General features: G+C 40.8%; 1 protein-coding gene across 1 annotated transcript; it reads left to right on the plus strand.

Annotated features, from left to right (window-relative positions):
* Nucleotides 1-306: 306 nt before the first annotated feature.
* LOC309845327 (uncharacterized protein) lies at nt 307-23772 on the plus strand. Its single transcript, XM_082693112.1, has 4 exons — nt 307-365; nt 13152-13345; nt 23019-23141; nt 23235-23772. The coding sequence occupies exons 2-4, from the start codon at nt 13300-13302 to the stop codon at nt 23417-23419; spliced, it is 354 nt and encodes a 117-aa protein (XP_082549238.1). The 5' UTR covers nt 307-365; nt 13152-13299; the 3' UTR covers nt 23420-23772.
* The last annotated feature ends 537 nt before the right edge of the window (nt 23773-24309 follow it).

Raw genomic sequence — 24309 nt, forward strand, 5'->3', positions numbered from 1 at the left:
CTTGACAGCCTGGGTTCGGGTCCTGACTGCCTGGTCACTGAATGGCGCAGTACCAGTTCGTTCATTCTTTGTCTCTCTCTTTCTTTCTTTTTTAAAGATTTATTTATTTGTTTTGGAAACAGCATGCACAAGCAGTTGGGAGTGGGTGGAGGGGCCTAGAAGGAGAGAAGCAAACTTCCCGCTGAGCGCAGAGCCCAGCTCAGAGCTGGATCCTAGGACCCTGAGATCATGACCTGAGCTGAAACCAAGCATCAGACACTTAACCAACGGACCCACCTGGGCTCCCCAGTACCAGTTATTTCAACCTCCGCCTCAGTGTGCTCATTTATAGTACAGAGATGATCATAACTGCAATACCTCTCGGGGTGAGTGTAAGAATTATATGAACTAGTACATGTGGGGTGCTTAGAACCATTGCTAAGACATCGAAAGTGCTCAACAAATGGTTATTATTATTTCTAAACCCAAATAGAAAGCCTTAAGCCACTTTTCTTCCCTCTTTGAGCCATTTTCTAGCTGTGAGAACTTGAGTCAACTTATTTATCTCTGAACCTCAGTTTCCTCTTCAGTAAAAGGAGAAAAGCTTGTGCTTACCTCACAGCGGATTAAGAGTAAAATGAGAAGATTTTTAAAGAAGCACCTTGTAGAGTATCTGACACATGTGGGTTCTGAGCAAATTTTAGCTCATTTCTCTCCTTTGACATGAAAACAAATAGTCAACACAACTAAATATTATCTTATTTTACATGCAATTCACATTCAAGATGCCAGTCCCAGGAAACACCTACTCGCCCTTCGGGACCCATCTCAAATACCCCCTTCAGTGAAGCCTCCCCAGCCTCCCTCAGGGACCCTATCACTCTCTACTGCAACCTCTCCCAAGCATTTAGCCTACAGGTCGTGGCATGTCTGCTGGTATGTACCTCCCTTAAACCTGGCTGAGTACTGCTTGGGGGCAGGCAGCATATTATATTCATGTCTATATCTCCAGTACCCCAGACAGGGCCTCACTCAGAGCAGACAGTGTTTGTGGCATGGAGAGGTGGATAAATTGGTTGTGGATGGGAAGCTGGGCGGACAGATGAAAGCCTGAGGAAGTTCCTTAGTCCTCCTGACTTGGAAAGATGTAGAGGCCTGTTTAGCTCCTGTCATTTCACGGTTGCGTTGGATGACTGGAGCTACACACTCCAGGTGAAGAGTGCAGGACTCTATTATGTTATGAATAAGGAACTCTTTTCATCTAGGTGTATCTATAGACAGAAATAGAAACATGTTCTTAGAGTTTAGGTAGCTTCAACTCCATAGCTGAAGAGTATGTATGTCTTAGGGTTGTTCGGAGTTTATGTAAACCCTTTCAGATAGTGTCCTAAGTCCCCTCTGATCTGGCCCCAACCTCTCCTCCCAGGCTTCCTTCTCTACCTCTTCACTACCTCCTGAGGACTGATCATTTCAAGAGTATTTTCCAGATGCCCATCTCAATCAGTTGCCCCTTTTCTGTGTACCCTCAGAACACCACTGGATTTTTGTCTTTGCTTTGCTCTTTACCCATTTTACAGATAAGGAATTGCACAAACTCACACAGGTAGTAAGTAGAAGCATCAGGATTTGAATATGGCTGCATAGCTTTAGAGCAAATGCTCTTGAACACCGTGCAGACAGCAGGAATGTTGGGTTCTTGTAGCAGGTGTGTCGGTCGTGCTCTGGAAAAAAAGGTGCTGATGTGCTGCAAGAGTAAAGGCTGAAGTTCAGAGTGGGGTCAAATTAACAGTAATGATTATTCTTTCGTTAGCACTTGTTCCTACTCACTACTGTAGGAATGTACTCACTGCCAAGCTTCCCCAGAATCTGTTTATTTCCATAAATCCTTTTTTTTTTTTTTTAAGATTTTAAGTAATCTCTGCACCCAATGTGGGGATCCAACTCACAACCTAGAGATCAAGAGTCACACACTCCATCAACTGAGTTAGCCAGGCCCCCTTTGGGAATCCTTTGAAATGTCATGGACATAAAGGACATGATGGTTACTAACACATGATATGGACCTTCTCTTCAATTCTGTTCTGGACACCTTGGATGAGGCTTGTTAATGTTGCTTCTGCTGTCACTCGTAGGACAGCACCATATTTCCCCCAACTTACCAAAACCATCTTATAATCAGGGTATAAAGCAAGAGAGTATCTCTCTCCTTTATTATTTCCCTGAGGACTCTAAATTCCAAAGTAGTTTTAAATTATCCCAGTGTCCCCAAGATTTTAGCAAGACCAAGTCTTTTTGATGAGACAGTCAACTGGGGAACTGACCAGTCCCCAGTAGGCACTCTCCACTTTTATTCTCTAGAGCTCTACTGTCTCCAGCACTCACTGTCCTCCCTCTGCTTCCAGAACAAGACTCAAGGTTTGCATTTGACTTTGAAACCTCTCTAGACTCTGCTTTTCCCTGTAAATATCTTAGGGTAATAGCACCACCTTTTTTTTTTTTTTTTTTTTGTTTTACAGTTTCTTTCCAAATAAACAGTGCTTCTTTGAACTTCACCTTATTAATCATTGTCACCAACCTTGGCAATAGGCAAGACTGATGTTAGTAGCTGCCCCAATATGTAGGTGAGGCTGCATAGACAGGTATTAAGGAAATACAGCAAATAGCATAGCCCTGAAGAAAGGCCAGGATGGCCTTGTTTAGCATAGGTGGAGATACCTGGGTCACCATGTAATCATGCTTTTCAATTTCAATTATGCTAAAGTCTCTTACCTAGTAACTTGATGGGGACCTGATGTCCCTTTTCTAAGTTTAGGAAAAAATGAAAAGAAACACTTTTCCTGCAGACTTAGAGTCAATGTGCAGAAGAAGGTGATGATGAATACAATGGATGACATTAGGAAGGGAAGTTGCAGACAATGGTTAAAATGAGCATGGATTTCCATTTCTTTGGGATTGTTGAAGGACTCTCTGGGAGGGAATAAATTGCGTGACCACAGGACCTTATCTTGTGATTTTGGCTCTTTAGGGCATCCCATTCCCAACATGACCAGAAGAAACCTGGAATATTTTCCAAAGAAGTTTCTGCTCTTCAAAGAAGAGTAACTTATCTGGTCACTTAACTGAAGGAAATTCTGGTTAAGAAAAGTTAAACAGGTTGTTTTGCTGTTGTTGTTTTTGCAGTGTTTCTTGCTTTTGCTCTTGGGGATATGAATCTCTGTGGAAAGAAAATAATATTCTCTATTTTCTCAAGTACTAGTCCACATAAATCCTTCCTCCCAGAATACTTTGGGGGGCCCAGTTTCACAAAATGCCCTTTGGGAAATACTGCCTTTGATTCAGTGTGTGAGTGTTTCTGTAGAAATGTGTTTGCTTCCACCTTCTGCTTGCCCCCCACCACCACCACCAAAGGCAAATATAGCCCCTTGAAACAAGGGATGAGAATGGTCTCTTGCTTGGGGGTGTTTCAACATTTTCCTTGAGAATGTCATTGTGTCATAAAATAAAATCTCTCTACCTCACAAGGCAAGGGAAGATGGGGACAAGAATGAGAAGGTCCTGGGATTGTCAGAAGGCCACTTGGAGTTCGTTGAGAACATTAGATACCAGGAAAGAAAGGGTTTTGAAGAGTGCCATGAGCTGACAGAGGGATGAATTTTATCCAGGGTGGCCTCTTTAAAAAAAAAAAAAAAAAAAGCCTAATTTCTCTAATCTAGCCTTTTTTTACCCAAGTGTTCTAAGACACACCTCTCTCCTAAGCAGCCTTTCCTTTTGGCCCGGCCAAGGCCAAAGGCATACCAGGAATCCTTTCCTAGGCAAAACCTTTTGAAGAGGTGGTAGAGTCTGCCCTCGGGTTTGCTACAGAAGAATGCACAGGAATCCAATTAATTCTGAGGTCTAAGATCAAATTCTCAATCCCTGGCCTTCTCGGTTTCCAGACTCTGTGTTCATTTTCCTAGTCAGGCCATGTTATGGACTGAATTTTTTTTTCCCCTCTCCCACAAATTATATGTTGAAGCCCTAGTCCCACTGTGACTACATTTGGAGATAGGACCTTTATGAAAGTTATTAAGGTTAAACTAAGTCATAAGGACAGGGCCCTAATCCAATAGGACAAGTGTTCTTATAAAAAGAGGAGGGTTGCTGGGGGGAGGGAGGTTGGGAGAAGGGGGTGGGATTATGGACATTGGGGAGGGTATGTGCTTTGGTGAGTGCTGTGAAGTGTGTAAACCTGGTGATTCACAGACCTGTACCCCTGGGGATAAAAATATATGTTTATAAAAAATAAAAAATAAATAAATAAAAAAAAGAGGAGAGACAAGGGTGCCTAAGTGGCACAGTCAGTGGGGTATCTGACTCAGTTTCCACTCAGGTCGTGATCTCAGGGTTGTGAGATGCCCCTCGTTGGGCTCCACACTGGGCATGGAGTCTGCTTAAGACACTCTCTCCCTCTGCCCCTTCCTTCCCTCTCTCCCTCTCACTCTCTCTCTCTCTAATAAATAAAACTTAAAAAAAAAAAAATAGGAGGAAGAGACAGGTACCAGAAAGCACCCTCTCACTCTGTATGTGCACAGAGGAAAGGCCAGGGGAAGACACAACAACAAGGCACCATCTGCAAACTGGGAAGAAGGACTTACCACAAATCAACCCCAGCGGTACCTTGAGCTTAGACATCCAGCCTCCACAACTACAAGAAAATATATTTTCATGGTTTAAGCCACCCAGTCTGTGACATTTTGTTATGGCAGTGCTAGCAGACTAGTATAGGCCATAAAGATCCAAACAGATCTCTTCAACAATTAAGAGAAATATCCACGCAGTGAAAGTGCCTATAGCATTCTTCAGAGAAATATATTCCTGGGATTCCTTTTGCCCCATTGATTATTCCTTACTCACTAGCTTCTATAATTCCAAGAAATATTCTGCCGCCTTTGAGCAGCCTGTAGAACAAGGATCCTCACAGGAGAGGCATCACGCCATCTCCACCATAGAAAGAATCCCTCAGGGACAAGGAACACAGGCATTCTCTTGGCATCTGTGCTTCTATGAAAACAGGGGTTGTTAGAGAAAAGATTTAACCTCCCCACCCCCAAGAATATTGCCGTGAAGTAATTGCTAATGACTTTCCCACTACTGCTTGGTGTAGAACACCTGCAGATACCTGACACAGCACAAATCCTGACATTTTGGCAGCATTTCTTTGTCTTACATAAATCATCTCATTTTCACAAGCAACTGGAGCTGCCAAAAGCCCCAGTGAACAAACACAGCCTGGCAGATGTCACGATGGGACCAAGAATCCAAGGTCCTGGAAAGGGGACTGGCAGGCTTACACACCTCCTTAGGTCCCAGGAGACATAGAGAAGGCAACAGACACAAGCTGACCTGCATGTTAATCTCTCCAAAGTCCAGAGGATAGAACATGGGAGACATGGGAGCAGAAATTGATTTGAAAGTGTTTTAAAGCGAAATAACACACTTCTCAGCATCTTAACCACTGAGGAGACTGTCAGATTATTCAAAGCCAAAGGAAGCCCATAAGCAAGGTACAACCACATAAAAGCTGTTTTTTAATTAATTACTTTTATTAACATATAATGTATTATTTGCCCCAGGGGTATAGGTCTATGAATCATCAGGCTTACACACTTCACAGCACTCACCATAGCTCAAGCCCTCCCCAATGTCCATAACTCAACCACCCTGTCCCTACCCCTCCCACCCCCCCAAGCAACTCTCAGTTTGCTTTGTGAGATTAAGTGTATCTTATGGTTTGTCTCCCCGCCCCGATCCCATCTTGTTTCGTTTTTTTTTCCTTTCTTACCCCCAAAACCCCTGCCCTGCCTCTCAAATTCCTCATATCAGAGAGATCATATGATAATTGTCTTTCTCTGATTGACTTATTTTGCTCAGCATAATACCCTCTAGTTCCATCCACGTCATTGCAAATGGCAAGATTTCATTTCTAATGGCTGCATAGTAGTCCAGTGTGTGTGTGTGTGTGTGTGTGTGTGTGTGTGTGTGTATACCAAATCTTCTTTATCCATTCATCTGTTGATGGACATCTAGGTTCTTTTCATAGTTTGGTTATTGTGGACATTGCTGCTATAAACATTCAGGTTCACGTGCCCCTTTGGATCACTACATTTGTATCTTTAGGGTAAATACCCAGTAATGCGATTGCTGGGTCATAGGATAGCTCTATTTTCAACTTTTTGAGGAACCTCCATGCTGTTTTCCAGAGTGGCTGCACCAGCTTGCATTCCTACCAACAGTGTAGGAGAGTTCCCCTTTCTCCACATTCTCTCCAGCATCTGTCGTCTCCTGACTTGTTCATTTTAGCCATTCTGACTGGCATGAGGTGGTATCTCATTGTGGTTTTGATTTGTATTTCCCTGATGCCGAGTGATGTTGAACATTTATTCATGTGTCTGTTGACCATCTGGATGTCTTCATTTGCAGAAATGTCTGTTAATGTCCTCTGCTCATTTCTTGATTGGATTATTTGTTCTTTGGCTGTTGAGTTTTATAAGTTCTTTATATATTTTGGATACTAGCCTTTTATCTGATATGTCATTTGCAAATATTTTCTCCCATTCTGTCAGTTGTCTTTTGGTTTTGTTGACTGTTTCCTTTGCTGTCCAAAAGCTTTTGATCTTGAGGAAGCCCCAATAGTTCATTTTTGCCCTTGCTTCCCTTGCCTTTGAGGATGTTTCTAGGAAGAAGTTGCTGTGGCTGAGGTCAAAGAGGTTGCTGCCTGTGTTCTCCTCAAGGATTTTGATGGATTCCTATCTCACATTGAGGTCTTTCATCCATTTTTAGTATATTTTTTATGTGGTGTAAGGAAATGGTCCTGTTTCATTCTTCTGCATGTGGCTGTCCAATTTTCCCAACACCATTTATTGAAGAAACTGTCTTTTTTGCATTGGACGTTCTTTCCTGCTTTGTCAAAGATTAGTTGACCATAGAGTTGAGGGTCTATTTCTGGGCTTTCTATTCTGTTCCATTGATCTATGTGTCTGTTTTTGTGCCAGTAGCATACTGTTTTTGTAATAGAGCTTGAAGTCCGGAATTGTGATGCCACCAACTTTGGTTTCTTTTTCAACATTCCTCTGGCTATTCAGGGTCTTTTCTTATTCCATATAAATTTTAGGATTATTTGTTCCATTTCTTTGGAAAAAATGGATGGTATTTTGATAGGGATTGCACTGAATGTGTAGATCACTTTAGGTAGCATAGACATTTTTACAATATTTGTTCTTCCAATCCGTGAGCATGGAACGTTTTTCCATTTCTTGTGTATTCCTCAATTTTTTTCATGAGTACTTTATCATTTTCTGAGTACAGATTCTTTGCCTCTTTGGTTAGGTTTATTCCTAGGAATCTTATTGTTTTGGGTGCAATTGTAAATGGGATCAACTCCTTAATTTCTCTTTTTTCTGTCTTGTTGGTGTAAAGAAATGCAACTGATTTCTGGGCATTGATTTTATATCCTGACACTTTACTGAATTCCTATACAAGTTCTAGCAGTTTTGGAGTGGACTCTTTTAGGGTTTACACATAAAGTATTATATCATCTGCAAACAGTGACAGTTTGACTTCTTTGCTGATTCAGATGCCTTTAATTTCTTTTTGTTGTCTGATTGCTGAGGCTAAGACTTCTAGTACTATATTCAATAGTGGTGATAATTGACATTCCTGCCATGTTCCTGATCATAGTGGAAAAACTCTCAGTTTTTCCCCATTGAGAATGATAGTTGCTGTGGGTTTTTTGTAGATGGCTTTGATGATATGGAGGAATGTACCCTCTGTCTCTACATTTTGAAGAGTTTTGATCAAGAAAGGATGCTATACTTTGTCAGATGCTTTTTCAGCATCTATTGAGAGTATCTTATGGTTCTTGTTCTTTTATTAGTGTATTGTATCACATTGATCTGCAGATGTTGAACCAACCTTGCAGCCCAGAAATAAATCCCACTTAGTCATGGTGAATAATCCTTTAATGTACTGTTGATCATATTGGCTAGTATTTTGGTGAGAATTTTCACATCTGTGTTCATCAAGGATACTGGTCTATAATTCTCTTTTTTGATAGGGTCTTTGTCTGGTTTGGGGATCGATGTAATAATGGCCTAATAAAATGAATTTGGCAGTTTTCCTTCCATTTCTATTTTTTGGAACAGTTTCAGGAGACTAGATATTAATTCTTCTTTAAATGTTTGGTAGAATTCCTCTGGGAAGCCATCTGGCCATGGGCTCTTGTTTGTTGGGAGATTTTTGATGACCACTTTAACCTCTTTACTGGTTATGGGTCTGTTCAGGTTTTCTATTTCTTCCTGATTCAGTTTTGGTAGTTAATACATCTCTAGGAGTGCATCCATTTCTTCCAGGTTGTCAAATTTGTGGATGTAGAGTTCCTCATAATATGTTCTTATAATTGTTTATATTTCTTTGGTGTTGGTTGTGATCTCTCTTCTTTCATTCATGATTTTATTTGTTTGGGTCCTTTCTCTTTTCTTTTTGAAAAATCTGGCCAGGGGATTATCAGTCTTATTAATTCTTTCAAAGAACCAGCTTCTTGTTTTGTTAATTTGCTCTACTATTCTTTTGGTTTCTATTTCATTGATTTCTGCCCTGATCTTTATTATGTCTCTTCTCCTGCTAGGTTTAGGCTTCCTTTGCTCTTCTTTCTCCAGCTCCTTTAGGTGTGGGGTTAGGTTGTGTATTTGAGACATTTCTTGTTTCTTGGGAAATGCTTTATGACATATACTTTCCTCTCAAGACCACCTTTGCTGTGTCCCACAGATTTGGAACCATTGTGTTTTCATTATCATTTGTTTCCATGAATTTTTTCAATTCTTCTTTAATTTCCTGGTTGACCCATTCATTCTTTAGTAAGATGTTCTTTAGCCTCCATGTATTTGAGTTCTTTCCAACTTTCTTCTTGTGATTGAGTTCTAGCTTCAGAGCATTGTGGTCTGAAAATATGCAGCTAATGATCCCAGTCTTTTGGTACCAGCTGAAACCTGATTTGTGACCCAGGATGTGATCTATTCTGGAGAATGTTCCATGCATACTAGAGAAGAATATGTATTCTGTTGCTTTGGGATGGAATGTTCTGAATATATCTGTGATGTCCATCTGGCCCAGTGTGTCATTTAAGGCCTTTATTTCCTTGTTGATCTTTTGCTTAGATGATCTGTCCATTTCAGTGAGGAGGGTGTTAAAGTCCCTTACTCTTATTTTATTATTGTTGATGTGTTTCTTTGATTTTGTTAGTAATTGGTTTATATAATTGGATGCTCCCATTTTAGGGGCATAGATATTTAAACTTGTTAGATCTTGAGTATGATATAGAGTCCTTGCTCATTTCTTATTATAGTCTTTGGCTTAATATCTAATTTATCTGAAAAAAGAATTGCAACCCCAGCTTTCTTTAGATTTTAGTTCTTTTATTTCCCCCAGAAAGGGCTTTTATTTCTCCAGAGAGGGTTTCTCTAATATCTTACATGACTTTTTCGAACCCAGCTATCACCTTGAGAATCATTCTGAACTCTACATCTGACATTTTACCAATGTCCGTATTGATTAGGTCCCTACCCTTTGGTACTGCCTCTTGCTTTTTTGTGTGGTGAGTTTTTCCACCTAGACATTTTAGCCAGATAAGAATATATGAATGAGAGAATAAAATACTAAAAGGGTGGCAAAGGCCCCAGGAAAATGTGCTTTAACCAAATCAGAAGAAACCCCAAATCATGGAGGGAAGAGAGAGGGTAAAAAGAAGTTCAGGAAAAAAAATTTTTTAAAGAAAAAATATAAAAAAGAAAAAGTTATACATATATACATGTGTGTGTGTGTATATATATATATATATATATATATATATATATTAGGCTGGTGAATAGAACAGGGTCACCCACTTAATTCTGGGAGTATTTTGGTCTCTTAGAAGTAACTACCTCCCAAAATTTTAAAGAATGAAAAACATATATAAGGGTATACACAATGAAGGGATGGAATATGACTATAAAGGTGATTTTTTTTTAATCTCTAAAAAAGGAGTTGATAAGATAGTTGTTTGGGAGAATAAAGAAAAAGAAAGTGGAGAGAATTTGCTCAGGCTGGAGACTGGAACAAAGCCCTATGCTAGATTTAGGGTATATTTGGATCTATTAGAGGAAGTTGTATCCCAAATGTTTTTAGAAGAAAAAACCCTATGTGTATACAAAAAATAAAGTTAGATACAATGATGGATAAAATGTGACTGTAATAATGAAGGTTCAAAAATATTTTTTTTAATGAAAAGTATTGTTAAGATAAATTAGTTTAAAAATGTTAAAAGAGGAAAGGATAAAAGTTAAAAAAACTTTTTGCAGAAGACAAAAATAAAATTTAAAAAATTAAATTTGCAATACTAAAGAATCATGGGGAGAAAACCATGAATTCCATGCAAGTACAATCTAAAATCATCAGTATGAGTCATGAATTTCTTCATAATGGCCTTCTGCCCATCCCCCTTCAGTCATCTCCTGGCCCTGGACATCCCTGTACTATCACTATCCCAAACTACTTGCTCTCTTCATCTCCACTTTGCATGTACTCTTTTCTCCTGTACTCTGCTGAATGAGTTATGACTCATTTTTCAAAATAGGATTCAAATTTACCCTTCTTTTCCAATCTTCTCTGATGTCTCTAGGGAGGGTAACTTGCCCCCCCTCTACACCCTTGGAATGCTCTATTCTTCCCTCTGGTGTAAGGTTAATATTTGGCACTATGACTATTAGTTAGGATGTAATGATAAATGTTGGGATGGTAGGCCCAGGAGGCAGGTCCCTTTCTTATTCCTCTTGGAATTTCTTTGACACCCTCTAGGCTGAGCATATTCTGTTGGCCTGGAAAGATATTTTCCTATTAAAATATGCAGAAACAAACAAAAACACAAGGTGATTCATAAAATATCCTGAAGCATATGGAAAAGGTAATGTTTCGTGAAACCTTAGAATAGTATATATATATATCAACAATCAAAGAGAAAAGGAAGAAAGAAGGAAGGAGGAGAAAGGAAAATTTTAAAAGACATTGTTTTGGCATCTTCAAAAAGAAACGGAGGCCATGACCTCCAGAAAATAGGAACAGGGAACTACAAGGACAGAAGAGCTGAGATGAAAGAATAAATATGAGAGGAACTTGTGGAAAGGAAAAAAAAATGCAGAAAAGCAAGGAATTACAAAATGTAAAAGCAAAACCAAGACTGAATTAGAACCATAAATAGCTATTTCTAATAATTCACCCATGCCCACCTAATACATCAGATACTGGCTTCTTCCTCCTGCCTGGTCTATGCTACAGAAGTATACACAAAGAAGATCTTCTGACTTAGCCCTCTCCTGTTATAAATCTCTACTATCTGCGGAGTCTTGGCGGAGGTAGAGGTGACAAGAGGAGCATGTAACTAGCCTTCTTGAGTAGGTAAGTACTTCATCTTTATCACTGGATGTCAAAAAGTTAAAGAAAATAAGTCATCAAAGTGAGAGAAAAAAACAAAAATAGTATTAAAAATAAGAATAGAGATAAAGATTCATTATCTTTATAAAATTAATATTTTGCTTTTTTAAATATAAGAAGTCATGGATCTGATTCCAACAACAAAGTCAGCAAAAGCAAATATAATTGGGACTACACCAAGCAAATAAGCTTCTTTCTGTACAAGAAAGGAAATCATAAAGAGAAAGAGAAATCTACCTACCAAGAAAATATTTGCAAATCATATACCTGATAATTGTCAGGGTTATTGGTAAATGGTCAATATCCAAAATAAATAAATAACTCCTATAACCCACTAGCAAAAGCTCTAAACAATCTGATTTAAAATATGGACAGAGGGATCTGCATAGACATTTTCCAAAGCAGATCAACAGACACATGAAAAGATGGTCATATCATTAGGGGTCAGAGAATTGCAAATCAAAACCACAGTTAGGTATCACCTCATACCTATTAGAATTACTATTATCAAAAAGACAAGAAGAGACAAGTGTTGGCAAGGATATGGAGAAAAGGGAATCCATGTGGACTGTTAGTGGGATTCCAAATTGGTGCAGCCACTACAGAAAACAGTATGGAAGTTCCTCAAAAAAATTAAAAATAGAACTACCATATGATCCAACAATTCCACTTCTCAGTATGTATCTGAAGAAAACAAAAACACTAACTCAAAAAGATATTTTTACTCCCATGTTTATTGAAGTACTATTTATAATAGCCAAGATAGGGAAACCCTGGAAGTGTCCATTGATGGATGCATGGGTAAAGATGTGTGGTATATAGGTATGTATGTAGGTATGTCTATTACATATACAACAGAATGCTATTCAGCCATAAAAAATAATTCCATTTGCAATAACATGGATGGACTTTGAGTGCATTATGCTAAGTGAAATAGTCAGACAAAAAAAGACAAGTGTCATATGATCTCACACATACGTGGACTCTAAAAACAGACAAACAGATAAAAAATGAGCTCCTAGATACACAAAACAGATTGGAGGCTGCTGGAGGCAAGGTGGGGAATGGGTTAAATGGGTGAAGGGGGTTAAAAGGTACAAACTTCTAGTTATAAAATAATTTATGGGGATGAAATGTACAGCATGGTGATTTTATAATGCTGTATTGCGAATTTGAAAGTTGTTAAGAAAGTGGACCTTAAAACTTCCCATCACAAGAGAAAAAAATTGTAACCATGAATGAAGATGGACATTAACTAAATCTATTCCTGCAATTATTTTGTAATATATACAAATATTGAATTATATGGTATACCCAAAACAAATATTTTACATGTCAATTATACTTCAATACAAATTTTTAATAAAGATAATAAGTTATATTTTTAAGACAAACACCAGAATATTTGGAAAATACCACAAAAGCAAGTATTAAGAATAACTAAAGCCTATCCCCAAATTACCACTAATGTTGCATTTTACATTTTCCCCAAATTTTTCCATGATAATATATAAAAAGTTATATAGTTATCCTACATCCATGCTCATATCCTACATCATTTCCTTAAGTCCCTCTTGAAGATATCCTATCAGAGTAAATAAATCTAGTTGCTATAAGAGATAAACCCAGAAATCTGCATCTAAAATGATTAAAATGTTTTATGTCCTCAGATTACAGACTACTGCAGACAACAGAGCCATTTCACTCGTCACACCAAGACTCTTTTCAGCCTGTGATGCTAGGAGCTCAGAGGCAACATCTTCAACCTGCCTTTAAGGCCACTGTGGAAGGGCTTCTGAGAAGACAGGACTGGGAGAAATGTGCATCACTTCTGCTGACATACATGACGTGCATGGACTCAAAGGTAAGGGTCTGACTCCAAAATCAAAGGTGACAAAAAGGAGTAAGGATATAAAATATAGCTGGGTGCCCAACACAGAAGGAGACACACAAAGATTGGTGAGCAGTAGCAGTCTTTGGATTGTGTGGTAGTTTTTAGAGTACATCCACCAATTACCCTGGTATTCCTCCCTTCAAAAGACAGAGCCTAATGTCCCTACCCTGGAGTGTGGGCTTAGGTTCTAACAAAGAGATGCAATGGTGTGTGACTTCTGAAGCTAGGTTCTAAGAAGCATTGCATCTTTCTTTTCTTTTTGTTGTTTTTTTTTTTTTTAACTTAGGTGCTGGGTAGACATCTTTTGTTTTGTTTTGTTTTGTTTTAAGATTTTATTTATTTGAGAGAGAAAGAAATCAGGAGCAGGGGGAGGAGCAGACAGATGGAGAAGCATCTCCCCCCTCACCTCCACCCCCTGAGCAGGGAGCCCCATATGGGGCTGAATCCCAGGACTCCAGGAGTATGACCCAAGCTGAAGGCAGATGCTTAACCAACTGAGCCACCCACACACCCCAAGGCATTGCAGTTTTCTCCTCACTCATTCTCTCTTCTCTCCTGAATCACTTACTTTGAGTGAATGCTAGCTGCCATGTCAGGAAGGCACTCAATTAAACAGCCCTGTAGAGAGATTGAGGTGATATGGATTTAGGACTCCAGCCAATAGCTGGCAACAACTGAGACGAACGTTGTTTTAACAGCCATGTGAGAGGGCCATCTTGGAATGCATCTTCTAGCCCCAGTCCAGCCTTCAGATGATTGCAGCCCTAGCCAACACTGTAACTGTGACCTCGTGAGATATCCAAACTAGAAACCCCCAGGTAAGCTGCTTAGGTTCTGACACACGAAACCCACGTAAATCATACATGTTTAATATTTTAAGCCACTAAGTTTTGGAATAATTTGTTATGTAGCAATAGATAATTAATGCAGCATAGATCAACACACACAGCATACACCGAGGCAAAGTGTCACCTCGTGACTAGGTGGGACTGTGGGCCCAGACCTGATATTAAACCTTTCACAGAAGCTCAGTGTCTCACTTCTTAAATGTGGCAGCTATGAAAGTAAGGGGCAAAGCTGACGAAGACACTCCCTCCATGCATTCCCCTTAGGCCCAGACTCATATTCTGACTCTCGAATTATTGCCATGCAAACGGCCAGGTAAAGCCATTCCAAGGGATATTGTGCCAAAGAAAAGCAAGGAAGTGGGAGGTGGAATCTGAATCTGATCAGTAGGTTCCTGGAGGTAGAAGGAGGAAGCAGCCCCTCACCCTTTTTTCAGAAATAGTGCCAGGAGAAAGGAGAGCACATTTGCAGAGAGGGAAAAGAAAAACAGAACTTTCCATTCTGACCTGAAATCAAAACCTTTTTCCTTTTTGCTCAAAATTCTCTACATCTAAGTTCTGGGAGTTATTAAATCCTCTTGTTCTCAGATCCATTCACTTTAGAATTCCTCTGACAGGGGATGGGGTGACTGAATGCAGAAGAGCGTCATGTCTTCCCTGGAGGCCAAATGGTGTTATTTCCCGGCCCTCTTTTCCTCTTCTGATAAAAAAGGCTGGAGTCTGGTTCAAGTCCATGATAGAATAACAATTTCTAACAATAGCCTGTCTTCTCAAGTGCATTTTCACTGAATAACATCATACTCTAGTACACAGAGTTACTCAAACAAATAACCTACAAAGTGTTTCCAAATGGAGACCCTACTAAACTGCCTTTAATGGACAGAGTACTTAGTGCATTAATCGCTTATATACAGCAGCAAACATGAACTGCATGGGCTTGTTAATGTCTAAAGTTCTTAAATGATTTTTTTAAAGATTTTATTTATTTATTTATTTGACACAGAGAGAGAGAAATCACAAGTAGGCAGAGAGGCAGGCAGAGAGCAGGCAGAGAGAAAGGGGGAACGAGGCTCCCTGCTGAGCAGAGAGCCCATGCGGGACTCGATCCCAGGACCCTGAGATCATGACCTGAGCCGAAGGCAGAGGCTTAACCCACTGAGCCACCCAGGCGCCCTTAAATGATTTTTTAAATAAATTAAAACTGTCCCCTTTCATTGAATTATCACTAATTTCTTCCATCTTGACAGATAACCCATTTCAGATTTTAAGGAAATTAATGACAATTCTGAATTTAGTTCAAATTAAAGAAATGTTTTACCAGCAATAGTAATTTGGTTATTGTCCTGCAGTCAATTGTATCCCCTGTTTAAAAGACTAACTTGCTTGGGACACCGGGGTGGCTCAGGCGGTTAAGCGTCCAACTCTTGATTTTGGCTCAGGTCATGATCTCCGAGCTGTGGGATAGAGCCCCATGTTGGGTTCTGTGCTCAGTGTGGAATCTCTCTCTCCCTCTGCTCCCACCCCTGCCACCATTCACATGGTGAACAGTGTGTGTTTATCTTTCTCTCTCTCTCTCAAAAAATAAAAAATAAAATAGACTAAACTTTAAAAAAAATAAAATTAACTTGCATGGTAGGCCCTTTCCTACATGGATAGAAATAGGTAGTAGGTAAGTATGTAGGGGGGAAAAAAAAAACAAGAAAGAGAGATGGGTGTGGAGAAACAGAAGGCACAGCTGAAACACATAGGAGACAGAAAGTCATGATTGCTGGGGAGAAACCACAACACCCTGCAGTCTGAGACCTGGTTCTGTTGCAGCACTGGCAAATTTTCCACCCAAAGCAAGTAACTGAAACCACTCTCAAGCCCATGTGCTCGTCTCTGATGGGGGTCACCACCAGCCCGTCCTGCCTGTGGGGTTGCGGGACTTCCCATCGGCGCAGCGCTCTGAGAGAGCAATCCAGAGCGTGAGACCAGAGATGATGGGGATGAAGACAAAAGCGCCTCACGTGGCTGTCGCCTCCAATTCCAAACTGTCTACTTCCGGAATTGCTTTTGCTGCTAGAATGGGAGTAGAGCAGCTTCTCGTCAGCATTCCAGGGGGTGTAGTTCCTCTGAAGCCCCCTCTCTGGGACTGTAGGCCCAGGCCCTAGAGGATGAGCCACAGAATATTTGCAGCAACGTTCATGTAGTTGGTACTCCAACACTTTGTTCTTGTCTACCCGCACCCTTCGCTTCCAGAATGGACCCAAGCTCCTGCTAAAATAAAAGTTAACTATAAAGGACTTTCGTATCTCTGAGCATGCAACAGCCAAAACTTAATCTACAAAAAGATTCCCTAAACTCAAATCCCAAAAAGAACAAATTTGTTCATGCTCTCTCCTCCCTCCGCATGTCTAGGGTGTTGGAATGACCTTTGGTGACCTTTGCCTTCCCTCCAGGACTAGTTCTTGTCATGGGCCTTACCTAGAGCCATCAGACTCTCAGCCTTTGACAAACCATCCCCCTGAGCTTCCAAGACAGGCACACAGTTAGTGTCCCCTGAGGACATCCCCATTCCTCTGTCCCCAAACACAGGGTGGTACAGAAAGAGCAAGTTCCCTGCCCGTTTGTTCCCATTAGATCCTCTGCTAACCTATGACATGGCGTTTTGGTCAAAGCATTGTTGAATGAATCATAAATGATGAAATAAGATCCCAACCCCCCCTTCACAGGTAGTTTTCAGCATGAGTAGCACCTTACCTTAGTGGATTTGTCACTTGCTTGTTCAGGTTCAAGGATCATGGCAACCTTCGCAGCATAGCACAGAGCTCTGGAAAAACTAGCCAAGAAACCATTCATGAGATATAAAATGCCAAACCTGACCAAGTCTGATGGAGGAGAATACCAATGTGTCATCTTTTTTTTTTTTTTTTAAGGTTTTATTTATTTATTTGACAGAGAGAGATCACAAGTAGGCAGAGAGGCAGGCAGAGAGAGAGGAGGAAGCAGGCTCCCCGCTAAGCAGAGAGCTCGATGTGGGGCTTGATCCCAGGACCCTGAGATCATGACCTGAGCCAAAGGCCGAAGATTTAACCCACTGAGCCACCCAGGCGACGCAGCCTATGTGCCATCTTAATCAAAGGATTCACAGGCCCTTCTTGGTCCTCTCAGGATGCTCAGGACCCAGGAACACTTGCATCATCATTGCAACTGTATTGACAAAATAAGTTTCATTGGCAAAAACACACAAAAAAACCAAAACAAAACAAAACAAAAAAACCCAAACCCCCAAAACAAACCAAAAAACAAACAAACAAAACTCAGGGATGATCGAGTTCTGTTAATCCAGTCTGAATTTTAGGGGAGCAAGGGAATTCCAGGGAACTGTGGATTTTCATCACCTCTAAGAAACTGAATGAATCTACTGGTCACTTTAGAATCCCTTTTCACCAGTCAACAAAGTGCCACCCTCTTTGGCTTGGTGTCTTAAGTCCCACTGGGAAAACCTCCTAAAAAGCCATGCCCCCTTGTTTACTCTAGATCTTCATACCTGTGCCTCCCTCTGTGGCCACCAGAAAATATATTTATTGGAAGCTACCTCAAAATTAGGCAGCTTGTTGTGTTTTGGGGGAGCCTGGCTTCAGCCGGTGTTGCCATGACTTTTGTGACTTTTTTTAAAAAGATGTATTTATTAGAGAGGGGGAGGGGAGGAGGGGTAGAGAGAGAGGGAGAGAGAGAAACTCCAAGCAGACTCCTGCTGTGTGTGGAGCCCAACATGGGGCTCAATCTCACAAACCTGAGATCATGACCTGAGCCCAAACCAGGGGTCAGACGCTTAACTGGCTGACCCACCCAGGCACCCCTTGTGAATTTTTATTTCCATTGCCATTACTACCACCACAGTCAAAGGATTATGAGAACCCAGATTACTGTCAAACCAAACTGTGGGACCAAATAATGTGAAGGTCCTAAGGGAGTGAGTGTGTCATATTTTAAAATCAGGATGGGAGTAAGGCTTTGGTCATTTTCTTATCCTAAGTAAGACTAAGCTCCCAGCTCCTGGACTGTGGCTCAGATTTATGGTCAAAGACATGGGCTTTGTGGCCTTGAGCTTTCTTCACTTTCACTCCTTTCTTCCAAAAAGTGTGCCTGGAGACTTCTCAACAATACAGGTTGCACACGATCAGGGTGTGAAAGAGTAGAACCCTGGGGAGAACCTGGGTAAGTGTCCAGCCTGGCCATGCTCCTCAGTTACTAGGAGAGTCCCTAAAAGGACTGAGTTCCCCTTGTGTCCTGAGCCCCCCTTCTCATCTGTGTCCCCTTTGTTGGCTTCTCTGTCTCACTGCACTCTCTGCTTCCACTTCCTGGGATCACCACCCAGGAATCCCCCTGCGCCTAACTTCTTGCCCGAGAGTCAGCTTAAGGATGATCTGAAAAAAATGAAGACATTCCAGTTTCTCTTTATTTTTCTAAACTGTGATGAAAACTCACCTTCTGGGGACAAAGCTGAGGGTGCTGGATGGGTTCTTGACTCATGGGGAATGGGAGTGTCAGGAGCACACCAGTGATTGCCTAGGACATAAGCTGGATCAGCAGGTATGACGCCTAGCCAATGTCAGCAGCTTCTGTGATGACATTTGTTAAGAGAAGATAGAGATAAATGTTGCCCTCGCTCCCTTTTGCTGCATGGGAGTTCCCCAGGTGCTCCAGGGCTGAGTGCCAACCATGGCTGTAGCTTCCTGGGCCCTTACTTGTGCCCATACAGGGAGGAGCACTGGGCAGTATCTTACTCAGTCCAGCAGAACCAGAAAAATATGCCGCCACCCCACCACCGACACTACCAGCACCAGCAATGAGAAGGAAAGTCTATCTGCTTCTTGCTTTTAAACAGTTATATTTACAAGATGAGAACATTGCTTCTCCAGCAAAGGCACAGACTTGTCAAGTAAACGAGAGCACCAACATCTAGAGCATTAGAAATGCAGCAGGTAATAAAGACCCCGGCTTTCAGTGAGACTTGAAGCCCTTGCAAGGACAGGACCCAGCACACAGACTCTAGATGCCAGGAGCTCAATGTCGAGAGCGTGAGAGCTGAGTGGGAGGCAGCAGCCGACTCCGCGAGCCATGCCCACCGCTGCGACATGCTAGCGACCGGGTGTTCACCCTGGGAAGCACACCAAAATTCAGTTTTCTTTTGGTTGCTTGGTGGTTGCCTATACCTGTGCTTGTTAGAGAACCACCAGAAAAACAGTATCGTTTGTCCCAATTAATCCTTTTGTTGATTCTATAAATAATGCAGTTTAGAATCTCCTCCTCCCTCCTCACTGCTAGTGTGGAAATGACCTTTGATGATCTTCGCCTCCCATCAGGCCCCTTAAAAGAAACCTACTGAACCAAGGTAAAGCCAAGGCTGTCAATACCCTGGGAACTCAAGGGGTCGTGGCTCTAGGTAAATAGCCACTCTTAAGTTACAGTGTTTCAGGCCAAGGGTGAGATAACAGAGGATACTTGGGGTTCAAGGTCTCAGAAGTCAAACATATTAAAGTTAATAGGTAGGTGACCAACATATGTGTGAGAAAACAGTAAGAAAGGGACATGTTCTTTAGCCCTGGGGAATTGCTTGATGTTGTAAAAAATGAGTAACTGCACTGGAGGAAATTGGCTAATAAAATAAAAATATCAGTGCAGTGAAACTTTAGAGTCAGAAAAACCTAGACTCAAACCAAGCTCTGCTTCATAGCAGCTGTGTTCCTTGTGCAATTTACTTATTGGGGGGGGGGGGCTGCTTCTGAGCTGGTGGTAAGGCGAGGAGCCACTTGCCAGGCTTTGCCACACTGCTCTCTCATCCGCTTGCCACTTTGTTGATGTTAACTCCCTGCCTCCTTCATATGCTTGCCAAATACTATGATACATTCTTTCAGTTTCCTCTCTCCTCATTACTACCTAGATGTGCTTTTCCTATTTCATTATGAGCTTTAAAAATAAATACCGGATCACTAAAGGACGAATACTATACAAGGTACTAGAGTAATCAAATTCATAGAGACAGAAAGTAAAGGGGTGGTTGCCAGGGGCTAGGGAAAGGGGGAATCGGGCAGTTTGTGTTTAATGGGTATAGGATTTCAGTTTTGCAAGGTGAAAAATGTCCTGATGATGGGTGGTGGTTGCAAAGCAATATGAATGTACTTAATGCCACCGAACTGTACACTTTAATAAAGTTAAAAGGGTCAATTTTATGTGATGTATGTTTTATCATCATTTTATAACTTCTAAAAGAAAAGAAATAAATACCTAACTCTATCCATGATAATTACCTATAAGACTCATCATAATGCAAATATTTGTCACATCCAGACCCCCCTTCTCTAGGAGGAATTGACAGGTTGAAACCCGCACCTGCCGCCCCCTCTCCGTCCCCCAGACAAGGCGGCTATATGCAATAACCAGCAGAGGGCAGAAGAGAGTCAAGGTGGCATTTCCCCCTGAATTTCGGTTTTATGATCGTTCTTGCATCTTCTCTATTTTGCTCTATTAATTAAAGGCCATCTTTAAAAGTGAATGTCTTCCTAAGATGGTCACATTAGAGGACAGAGGATAAACAACTCTCCCGCTGCATATCTTGGTTAAATTTTCACATCATTTAAATTATCACATGAAAATACTTGCTCTGTACTGGGTTTTCTAGTAGTAACAGGGTTTCAACTTGACTAGTCTTTTTTTATTGTATTTTGGTTGTATATCTTTTACCACATCCTTTTGGCAAAGTACTCTATGAATACTTGTATTGATGTTCCCACGAAAGGGCACTTGGGACTGCATTAAATCTCAGCAGAAACCCTATTGAAACACCACTGTAAAACTGATAGGCTTTGGGTTTTTAGGTGTTTTCCTTCCACCCAGCTGAGCTACGTTGCCATAACCAAATATCATAAAAGTACTCCACTGGCAAATATCAAAAAGGAAAATACCTTTCCTTCTCTTGATTTCCCACAGTATATTTTCCAGTTACCCTTTATGTACTATAATTACTTGGAGGAGTTTGCTTTTTGGCTTAAAAGCCTGTTGCTGCTTTATTATTTGAGAACGCCAAGGGAATCATTTTCAAGCAAGAGAGCAGCGTTTTCATGACAAGGGTTTTCTCTTCTCTCTTAAAGGAAGCCAGACCCTTCACTGTCACATTTAAGGCTGCAGATTGCTTTCGGACTTCTGGTTTCAAACAGTCTGGGAACAGCATGGATGACATATGGATTCACGAAGAAAGGTTTTGTTTAATGGCAAGGAGCATCAGCTGTCGTCGCCTTGTCCCTTGGCTGCTGCCAGGCATCATGTTAAAACAGTGGGGGCAGCAGGATCTGCCCAGGCAGTCTTGGCTCTTCCATTTCTTCAAAGAATGTGGATGCAGAGTCTTTCTCTTGCAAGCATCGACTAGGATTCAAGTTCGAAATACCCATTATTATTTCACCTGCCTTGAAATGGAAATTGTAAGCACTCTGATAAATGATTTGAAAGACTGTCTAATTTCTGTAACTACCTCTGTCAGCTGTTAACTTGCAATTTTGTAACATCTAAAACATTCTGAAATTTCTCTGTGCATACCCCTGAGTGAGCTGACTACCCACTCACCTGTTCCCTGTACCAATTCTGCCCAAAAAAGGAAGGAAGGGAGGAAGGAAGGAAGGAAAGAAGGAAGGGGAAGGGAAAAAGGGAAGGAACTATTTTTCTCTTTCTCGGGCGATGGAAGAATACTGTTCTCAATGAGCCCAGCATGGGTGAACAATGAGTCTTTTTCCATGGACTAGAAATAACAGAGGAGTCTATCACAATGCACAGTAAGTTGGGCTTAATTAATTTAATTTCTATTTCCAGAACACTCCTTTTTCCTTTCTCAGAATCAAGGTGAGGGAAGAAAGGGAGGGAACAAAGCTAGGAAGCTGGGAGATGAAAAAAGAACAACAAAATGACTCAGGAGCCCAGTATTGTTTAGGAGGCTGAAAACCCTCTGAGTTGATGAACCATGTGTTGTGTGTTATGTGAATATTTGTTGCAACATAAAGATAGCTTGAGGTCATCTCTAAGCTCACCCTGCTGTCCGTGATGATCAGCTGGTTTATTATAAGCTTCAGAAAGGCCAGGTTTCCAGAGGAGCCCACACCACATTCATGAGCTCTGTAAGAGTTATTTTCATAACCCTAAATCCAGAATTTCCATAAGGACATGCTAAACAAGCGATATAGACTAAATAAACATCGTTGCGGGGAAGGGAGGGCTCCGATGTGGAAATCATGGTGACACATACATTGGCAGAAGTTGCAGGCTACAGTAAATTAAAATGTAAACAGCTTTCCTTGATAGAAAATCCCATATGGAAAATGGAAGCCAGCTGTAGACTATAGATCACACAAAACACCGTGTCTCTGCACTGCATCAGAAAACTAAAGAAGGCAGTACAGGGGATGCTGGTAAAGAAGGCAGTACAGGGGATGCTGGTATTTATCTAGTCTGCACAGTGGAGGGTGAATTTAATGTGCTGAAGTTCATTATAAAAGGTGGGTGCGCAGTTCCCCAGAGGCACATTTCCACTCTGGTTCAGGTTTACAAGCCAGAAGTTGTTTCCTTGTGTCCCCGAGTAGGGATGCCAGCTTCTGACAAGGGATGTGAGAAAGCATCTGAATCCATAATGAGTGTTCCCTGTAAGCCAGGCACTAGAAGAGTTTAATTAAACACTTAAAGAGAAAAACAGAATAATACAGAAAATCATTTAACAAGCACTGTCTCCAGATTAACAAATGTCAATATTTTTCTTCTACTTGCTTTAGATCTTTGTGCCGTTGTACAAAAGATGCAAAATATTCTGGTTGAAATGGATGCTCCCTTGGCTCTCCTGACTCCCATTTTCCTCCCTCCCTTCCTGGGGCCGAGAAGTCGCCACACTGCATTTGGTGAGTTTCTTCCTTGTGTGGATTATATTACTGCATTTTCTCATTCAGTCCTTCCAGCAACTCTTTGAAAAGGATATTATCGCCATGTTACAGATGAGGAAACTGAGATCCAAGGAGATCAGTATTTGCCCACAGTCACACAACAAGTAGGTAAAAGAGCGGAGTCTCAAACCCAGGTTGCTCTTATTCAAAACTTGTGCCCTTTTTCCTGCATCCCACACCTGGAGGAGCTGGTCTTTCTCATGCCACCTGAAGACTGCGGGATTTCTTCCAGCTGAATCATTTTATCTCTGCGAACCTTGATTCAGAAGCTTTACTTTCTGATTCCTTAACAAAATCATATTTAGATTTTTGCCCTTTTGTAAAGCCTAAACATGAATCCAACAAGAGAGGGATGAAATGGGAGAATTGCACTATCTTATCATATGCATTTGGGCATCCTCTCTGTTTTTAAATATACCACTGATTCATGATTACCTTCTTTTTTTTTTTTTTTTCATGATTACCTTCTTGAGGGTCAACAGTATATCCCATATGTCACTCGTCCCCTGCCATTTGGGAAGCCATCTGTAAAGTGTTTTTCAAAACCCCTCATGGATACTTATCATTTGTTTTATAGCTATACCGCTCACTTTTTCCAGAGAAAAGTGGGACAAAAACAAAGGATAACTTAGATTCAACAGTGGCTACTATACGAATTGGAAAAAAAAAATGCATTGCAAAGCAATTTGATGATATGTAACAGGAACCACAAAATTATCCATAGTGTTTAAGAACTACATTCTGAAAATCTATCCTAAAGAAGTAACCCAAATAGTGGAAAAAACAACATTCAAAACACTTCCTAATTCTGTTATTTATTGAAGTCTGGAAGTGACATAATGGTCCAACAAATGTTGTTAGATTACTATAGAAGGACCCCTTGACTAAATCATGTATTGTCATTAAACTGATAATTTGAAAGAAAAGCAAGGCTCCCGTCCTCACTTTGCTAATTAGTTGTGTTAAGTTTGCCAAGCTGATTAATCATTCTGATTTTCAAACTTTTCATTTGGAACATACAAAATACTGAAATCTACCTTAAAGATGTGAGAAAATTCACTGGTCTAGAATATGAAATAACTTATCCCACTTACTGATACCGGATAGTACTCAATAAATTTTATCT

Source organism: Mustela nivalis (genome assembly GCF_964662115.1).
Source record: "Mustela nivalis genome assembly, chromosome: 12".
NCBI lineage: Eukaryota > Metazoa > Chordata > Mammalia > Carnivora > Mustelidae > Mustela > Mustela nivalis.

Excerpts from the sequence above, each read along its gene's own strand:
- LOC309845327 (XM_082693112.1), top strand. The coding sequence starts at position 13,300 with ATGTGCATCACTTCTGCTGACATACATGACGTGCATGGACTCAAAG. Across the intron at positions 13,346-23,018 it reads TGACGTGCATGGACTCAAAG|ATCTTTGTGCCGTTGTACAA; the intron begins GTAAGGGTCTGA and ends TACTTGCTTTAG. Across the intron at positions 23,142-23,234 it reads AAGTCGCCACACTGCATTTG|ATGAGGAAACTGAGATCCAA; the intron begins GTGAGTTTCTTC and ends GCCATGTTACAG.